The sequence below is a fragment of the Galeopterus variegatus genome, unplaced genomic scaffold (assembly GCF_000696425.1).
Source record: "Galeopterus variegatus unplaced genomic scaffold, G_variegatus-3.0.2 Scaffold2492, whole genome shotgun sequence".
Classification (NCBI taxonomy): Eukaryota; Metazoa; Chordata; class Mammalia; order Dermoptera; family Cynocephalidae; genus Galeopterus; species Galeopterus variegatus.
In genome coordinates, this window is record NW_007728603.1 from 254,335 (window position 1) to 263,083 (window position 8,749).

Here is an 8,749-nt window from a genome sequence, read left to right on the forward strand (position 1 = left end):
TGGTCAGGAATGCAGAACTGCATGGGGTTCAGTTTGATGAAAAAACTCAGGCCCAGATCAGAGTTTCTACAGAACACAGACCCACCAGGTCTCTGGAGAGCCGGAAGTACCTATAAGATCAACCATTAAACCCTGAGCTGCACAAAAAGCCTTCCCTAGGGAAACAGCAGCTAAGTAGGAATTTAAACAACCACACAGCTCAAGTACTGGTTCCCACAGGAAGTTCCCACATGTTAGAAGCAAAGGACAAAAAATTAGTTCCGGCCCAAGCGCACCACCAGCACCTTGGGGCCTGCCTGGGAACTGGAGGCTTGGATCTGGGGACTGGGCCTCACTCCCACTTCCAGGCAAACTGCACCAGTGCCTTGGGGCCAGCCTGGGGACTTGAAGCATGGAGAAGGGGACTGGACCCCCCTCCCACAACCAGGCACACCACGCCAGCACCTTGGGGCCCGCCCAGGGACCCAGGGTATGGAGTCAGGGACTGGGCCTCTCTCCCACAACCAGGCACAGCATTTCAGCAACTCGGCGCCCACCCAGGGACCCGGGCAAGGAGAAGGGGAATGGGCCTCTATCCCACAACCAGGCACACTGTACCAGTGCCTCAGGGCCTGACTGGGGACCCAAGATATGGTGAAGGGGACTGGTTCTCCCTCCCACAACCAGGCACACCACACCAGCACTTTGGGGCCTGCCCAGGGACCTGAGGCAAGGAGAAGGGGAACAGACCCCTCTTCCACAAGCAGGCACACTGAGCCAGCACTTCAGGGCCCACCTGGGGAACCAAGGCCTGGAGAACAGGACCAGACCTCTCTCCGACAACCACGCACAACATGCCAGCAACTCAGAACCCACCCGGGGACCCGGCGCAAGGAGAAAGGGAATGGTCCTGTCTCCCACAACCAGGCACACCATGCCAGCAACTCAGAGCCCACCCAGGGACCTGACGCAAGGAGAAGGGGAATGGTCCTCTCTCCCACAACCACGCACACCGTGCCAGTGCTTCAGGGCCTGCCCGGGGATCCAAGGCAAGGGGAAGGGGAACAGACCTCACTCCCACAACCAGGCACACCACGCCAGCAACTTGGGGCCTGCCTGGGGACCTGAGGCAAGGAGAAGGGGAATGCACCTCTCTCCCACAACCAGGCACACTGAACCAGTGCTTCAGGGCCCACCCGGGGACCTGAGGCATGGAGAAGGGGACTGGACCTCTCTCCCACAACCAGGCACAACATGCCAGCACCTGGGAGTCCACCCAGGGACCCGGGGCATGGAGAAGGGGACCAGACCATCCTCTCACAACCAGGCACACAATGCGAGCACCTCAGAGCCCACCCAGGGACACAGGGCATGGAGAAGTCGACTGGACCTCTTCCCCACAACCAGGCACACCAAGCCAGTGCCTTGGGTCCCACCCAGTGACCTGAGGTATGGAGCCAGGAACCAGACCCTCCTCCCACAACAAGGCACAACATGCCAGTACCTTGGGGCCCACCCTGGGACCCAAGGCAAGGAGAAGGGGACTGGACCTCTGTCCCACAACCAGGGACACGGTGCCAGCAACTCAGGGCCCGCCCAGGCCAGAAGCATGCAGAAGGACTGGACCCTCCTCCCACACCAGGCACAAAACACCAGCACCTCAGGGCCCACCTAGGTACCCGAGGCATGGAGAAGGGGACTGGACCCACCTCCCACAACCAGGCACACTGCACCAGTACCTCAGGGCCTGTCCAGGAACCAGGGACATGGAGAAGGGGACTGGACCCCTCCCCCAAAAGCAGGCACATGGCGCCAGCACCTTGAGGCATGCCCAGGGACCAGAGGCATGGAGAAGGGGACCAAACACACCCCACAACCAGGCATACCACAAGTGCCAAGGATCATACCAAAAACAGCACCTGCACATGGGTGCCCCACCACAGCCACCACAATAACCATGGCTGCTGCAAAAGCGGCTAGACGCCACAGCCACCACGCAGATGATCTGCTAACCACTGGAGTGCATTCACACAAGAAGAGTCACCAGCAGAGACAAAGAAAAGAAGAGGATGTCACTTTCCACAAAACCCATTTCAGAGTGACAGAAGAAGCATCTGCTCTATGATAATATTGGGGGACCTGATCACATCTCTCAGCACTGGACAGATCATCTAGGCAACAAGTTAACAGAGTCACCACTATTCTTTCAGAAGGAGAGAAGAAATCTAAGGCAATTGAGGGGGAGGAGGAGGGAGTGGGGGAAGGGGAGAGGCTGGACAAGGGGCATAAAGAATAATTACAATTTGTAACAATATATATGCTAGTAATATTGATTTAATCAGCATGTCTCAATGTTCAACCCAAAAAATATGTATAATCGATTTTGATTCAATAAATAAAATAAATTCAAAAAAGAGGAAAAACAGACAAACAAATAAAGAAATAAATAATCCACAGGTCAAAGAAGAAAACACAGAGGAAATTCTTTTTTAAAAAAATATTTTTATACCAGCAACAACTCTAGAAATATTTTCACCCTATTTTCATTTGAGAAAACTGAGGCTTAGAGAAGTTAAGAGAACTTCCCAGGATCACACATAATTACCTGCAGAATCAAGATTCAATGCAGAATCCTATATTGTATATTACATTCAACTGAAAAAGTTTTATATTTTAGAATTCTGTTACATTTTAAAATATACTTTAACTCCAAATGCGTATCTTGCTCCCTTGTCTTCCTTTTATTGATATATGCTATTGTATATTTTGCTGGTTTTCACCTGTTTTTTACCTTAGATATTAGAAAAGAGAAATTCCTTGATCCAGTTTTACTCTTTCATGTTATGAAGAATTTGTCCCAGACTATTATACTCATTATAATTTGGTCATTTATGATCCCCAAGAGCCTGTGATTGTCATGAAATGTATGCTGTACATTGTAGATGAAACATAAATTTAATCAGAAAGAATGCATTAGTAATGGTGTAAAAGAATAGAAGAAGAATTCGTGGCATAACTATCTTTACTAGAAAATAAAGTGAGTTTATAATAGTAATACTAAAAACAGTGTGATGTAGGGGAAAATTAGATAACCAGATTTTTAAAACATTGAAATTATTTTATTTGTAGTAGATTTAGGACAAGATATATTTGATTTTATATGGTAGAAAAAAGTTTTCAACAAATTATCCTGGAATTAGTTGGCAACAAAGGCAGAAATCAATGTAAAATCTCATCTCATACCATAGATAATAATAATATCTTGATGAAATGGAGATTTCAGGGTAAGATTAGATTTTTAAAAAGGAAGAGGAGGCCTGGGGTAACACAGTAAACCTATGAGAAATAGCCAAAGTACAATCAAAATGGTGGTTATTTTTTAATGTATGTAAACTTCTAACTTCTTCATATGAAGCATGACATGGCTACAGAGACTTTCCTGGCAAGGTGATGGAATGGAGCCTGATTTCTGGATTTCCTCACCCAGAGAAAAAAGAGAAGCAAAGTCAAGTAAAATATATACAGCCATGTGTAGCTTAACAATGGGATACATTCTGAAAAATGAGTCGTTAGGTGATTTTGTGGTTGTGCAAACATCATCGAGTGTACTTACACAAACCTAGATGGTATAGCCTACTATACACCTAGGCTATACGGTATAGCCGTTATAATCTTATGGGGCCACCAATGTATATGTGGTCCTTTGTTGACCAAAGAGTCCTTATGTGGTGCATGACTGACTGTAAAACACATAAATAGCCATCAAAGACTTGAAGAAAAATAACATTTGAAAATTGTTAGGACATCAATTAGGAAGAGGTGCTAATATTGAGTGGAAAAGGTGTCAAAATTGTTATTCAAAGTGACAATATTCTTATATTTGCTAATATTTGAGGTCTCATATTGGGAATGAATCTGTAAAACTAAGATTGTACTATGCAGAGTTCAACGCGCTATTAAACATGAGATTTTTCTGATTATCATTGAGTTCCCTGCCCAGATTGGCAGCTCTACCTGCCCCCTGGAGTCTGTAGTATGTGGAGGGGGTGATACTAGGGAGGCCCTGGTCTCACATTAGGCTGTAGGTAGGGCATACATGTCCTACCTGTCCCTACATGTCCTCTGTCTCTACAACTGCCCAATCCCAAGCAGTCCATGCCCGGCCTGAAGCCTGGGACTCGTTCTATTTGTAATAAACGATAAGGAAACAGGCTCACGGCAGCTTTGGAATCTGCTATTGCCAAGAAGTAGCCTTTTTGCAGCATGAAAAGAAATCACCAGGAAATGGTAGGATTTCTCCATCCACCAGAAACCTGCCCTCCAGTCTTGGTCACGGCTTTTGCCACACTTGGCCACCAGGGGGCTGTCTTCCCCTGAGCGAATTTTCAGTGGCCTTCACGCAAAAAGGATTCCGCTTTCTCTTTCCTTTTAGCTACAGCTACTGTGATGTCATATTCAACAGTAATTAAGGAAATTCTCTCTTGCAGATGTTCCCGCGAAACGTAGACAGTTTATTTCACTTCATCTTTCTGCTTGTGGCGTTGTGCTTTTTAGGAAAAGCCATTTAGCTGAAACCACGACAGAAAAGACAGCAGCTCTGCATGATGGGGCAGTAAGGTGAAGGGACTGAAGGACAAGGGTCCCATGGGGATTTCCACCTGGGAAAAGAACTAAAGGCAGCTATGTGGGAATGTATCCTGGAATGCTGAGAGAGAAGGAGGGAATGCGCCAGGTGCCAGGGTCAGGAGATAAACATCACACCTGTTCACTTCTCTCTAGAAAGTTCTTACCCTCTCTCAGGTATTATACAAGCCACCAGTGCCTGACTGAATATAAATAGGACACTTCTTTGAAATGAGGAGTGACAATTTTTCAGCTTTTGAAGAATTCAAGACAGAATTTTGGTTTTTTAGGCTGCCTCCTTTAGAGGTCAGTTAGTAAAAGGAAGGAGACAGCTCCTAGGAATTTTACAGAAAGACAAATAATATCCTCAGATACAGCTGTGTGCAAAAATATTAGGAAAACACCTACCATATTTTAACTCCTTACATTATGGAAAATACTATGCTAAGTGCTTTAAAATGCATGTGTTCATTTAATATTCACAACAACTATATAAATATTTTTAACTAATTTTATTTATGAGAAAACAGGCTCAAAGAGATTAAGGGGGTGGCTTAATATCACACATGCACCAAAAAGAAAGTAATTCCAGTGTAAAAATTCTTTACTGTGAATTATGGGTGATTTTGTAAGTTTTTTACTCTGCATTTATATTATAATTGTTAAGTCTTCTTTTACTGGTAAATTATACACAACTCTCCCTCACTCTCTGGATCTGCGTGGTTCATGTTGTATTTACAGATGGTTTTGACCAATTTCTTTTTCTTTACGGTAAATTCTGAGAAAGAAGTTCTCTGTTCCAGTTTCCCACTTTTATTTTATAAAGGAAGTATCTCAGTCTTTATGTCCATGGTAGTTTGGTTAGTTTTGGATCCATGTAGGATTGTGATTTTCATAAAGTCACAAAAATTACCAAGAAGTAATATAAAAGAATTTCTATCCTATCTAGCTCTACCAGAAAATGAAATATGTTATAAAACTACAGTCAAACTGTACTAAACCAGTGTGACAATGATGTTAAGTAGCTTAATTAATAAAGCCAATAATTTCAGGAATCATTATATAGTCAATAGTAATTAAATATTTTGATGAAGAATTGAATTAGTTATCTATTCCTGCCTAACAAGATAACAAAAACTGAGTCTTACTAATATTAAAGTATTGCTAATTAAAACATTAAATTATCATTGTAAGTAACAAAAATGTCATGATTTAAAATAAATATATTAGAAATATTAATATGATTTTCTAGTCCATCAATAACATGAAATCTATTAAGAAACAACATATTGCAAAAAAAGAAAACTATGCACAGAAAAAATAACCCACATTCTTTCCAGATTTCCTTCTTCACCTTAGAGTCACTAACTTCTCCTTTCTTATTTCACTTCCACCTACTCCAGTGTAGTTTTTGCTTATTCATTCGACCTAACCTAATCTCACTAAGGTCGCCAGTGCCATCTGTTTTCCTGATGCAGTGGGCAGTTTCAATCCACACCTTCGGTGAATCTACTGAATCCTCTTTACAGCACATTTATTTTCTTAAATACATATTTATCACCATTCTCTCTTGTTGTCCTTCCATTCCACCTCATTTCCTTTGTGGTTCTTCTCTCCCCTCCCTTTAAAGGTGGAAGGGTCGAAGTCTTTTTCTCCCTGTACTCTCTCCCCACGTTACTACTTCCATTTGTGGGCTTTCAGTTGCCTGTTATGAACCTCCACATGTTGAATAACTTCTAAATTGCAAACTCATATATCCCACTGGCAATGGACACTTTCACATAGATGCCTACCTGTCAGTTTATAGAGAATATGTGTGGTTTTATTTTTATTTCCTGACATGCTTTAATCTACTTACTGCACAAAGATTTTTATTGGTTGTTCCTTCTATTCATTAAAGCATTTAACATAACTGATATTGAGCACGAGTGTTGTTTTTAGCTTTCTTTCCCTACAAATGTCAAAGATACAAAATAGTAGAAGCTGTATTTGTTATACTGACCTCAATATCATGAGAACAACATATAACCTAGTTTAGACAAAGTTCTTTTTTACTTATAACTTCAAAATAATAATGAGGGCTTAATGAATTGTACCATGAATTCTTTAATCAGGCAGCACAGTCAGACTTAGAGTTTCTTTTTAAAGAATAAACAAATATAATAAGTTTTCTGTAGTATAGACAAAGTTCTTTTTTACTTATAACTTCAAAATAATAATGAGGGCTTAATGAATTGTACCATGAATTCTTTAATCAGGCCGCACAGTCAGACTTAGAGTTTCTTTTTAAAGAATAAACAAATATAATAAGTTTTCTGTAGTAAAAATTTAATGAACAAAGAAAAATAATAAATTGACTAAATACAAAGAACATATTTTGTTATATTAAACACAATGTGAAGGTATACATCATATTATATAAACAAAAATAATTTCAATCTTATAAATAATTAAATAAATATTTAAATAAATAGATAAATAAACAGATGCATCAGATTGGTTATCTACAAGGATCTAGTGGCTATAGAGTCGAACATGATGATGTTCAACACTCTGAAAATATGTGAACATTTGATCCAACTCATGTCATGGTTATTGCAGAAATGCGTCTCTGAAATGGCAGAATTCATGAAAGTGTGATACAGGGTATTCACCAATGAGAATCATTTCCATGTCGGACCAGGTCTCATCGCCTCCTCCCTAATCTTCCTTGCAAGTTTATTGATGAAGAGAAGGATCTCATGATTTCTGCTCTCACAACCTCCCAGGCGCAAGGGCTGTGCCTCTTCTCTTTCAGGTAGAGAGTGATTCTTTGGAAGTATCTCTTCACGGCCAGTGTGAAGTCCTCGTTCAACAGAGGAGTCTCTTCCACCCCCACCTCCGGCATCAGACAGGCTTCCAGGTCGTCCAGCTGCTGATAGAGTCCAGTGCAGAGTTTGTCCAAGAGGGTCTCATCCCAAGCAGCCGATGAGCCCTTTGTGCAGAAGAGCTTGAAGCTCTGCTGGGTCATCTCATGGAGGACAGAGATGGTTCGGGCCTTGTGCAGCTGGATCTCATGGAGGACAGAGATGGCTCGGGCCTTCTGCAGCTGGTGGCCATCCAAGTCTTCCTGGGGGAATCTGAAGTCATTTCTGTCCTTCAGGCAGGACAGAGGGGAGATTCTCCTCATTTGTCCAAGGAGTATCAAGGCCCTCCTGGTCCCCAGGCTGTGGGTCTGAGGCAGATCACAGCCCAGAGAGCAGGTCGCCTGGCAGCTGAGCAGCAGCAGGGCCATCAGTAAGGAACTAGACAAGGCCATTGAAGACATTGTAGATGCTGCTGGCCTGGCTGAGATGGGCGACTCTGAGCCTTGACCTCTAGGTTCTCTGAAGAGCTTCCTTTGTGCATGTGTCTTAAATAGGGAACACACTAGTTTCCATTTTCTGGATGCCCGTGTCTTCCTTTCTACTTCTCTTTTTGCTTTCTTTATGCACTCTCTACATTGGTTTAGAAGTGTTTTTCTCAACTATTTTTTTTTATTGCCTTCTCTCCCCCACCACAAGAGCTTTTTTAGATATTTTTTTCTAATTGAAAACTCCATGACACTTTATTAACACAGATATACTATGTATCTGCTTATATAGGCTATGTATATCTGTATAGATAAGAAGAAACAGTATAAAATTTGCTCTTTTTATTTAATGCAGTGTTAAGAACAACAACAAAGAAACCCTAAAAGTTAAATTTAAATGCTTTTAACATTTAACTTTATAAGTAAAAAAAAATATATATACCTTGTAACTAAATTTGAGGAACATAAATCTTAATGTAATTTATTTTTTATAATTTGTAATGTGTCAAGCTATATATGCAAATTCCCTAAAAGTTAAATTTAAATGCTTTTAACATTTAACTTTATAAGTAAAAAATATATATATATACCTTGTAACTAAATTTGAGGAGCATAAATCTTAATGTAATTTATTTTTTATAATTTGTAATGTGTCAAGCTATATATGCAAATTAAAATTTACATAAATTCAGAATAATATAATACAAATATAATAATAAAGTAAAAATGTAATGCTATACTTAATAATTCAAAACTGCTGAAACATTTTAATTAAATGATTTTATGAACATTTATTTTAGGTTCTTCACTTTTCAT

At 41.1% G+C, this 8,749-nt stretch overlaps 1 protein-coding gene across 1 annotated transcript; it reads right to left on the reverse strand.

Annotated features, from left to right (window-relative positions):
- Positions 1–7,288: 7,288 nt before the first annotated feature.
- LOC103598043 (interferon alpha-10-like) lies at positions 7,289–7,900 on the reverse strand. Its single transcript, XM_008581949.1, has one exon. It carries the CDS (start codon positions 7,898–7,900, stop codon positions 7,289–7,291), a length of 612 nt encoding a protein of 203 aa, XP_008580171.1.
- Positions 7,901–8,749: the final 849 nt, after the last annotated feature.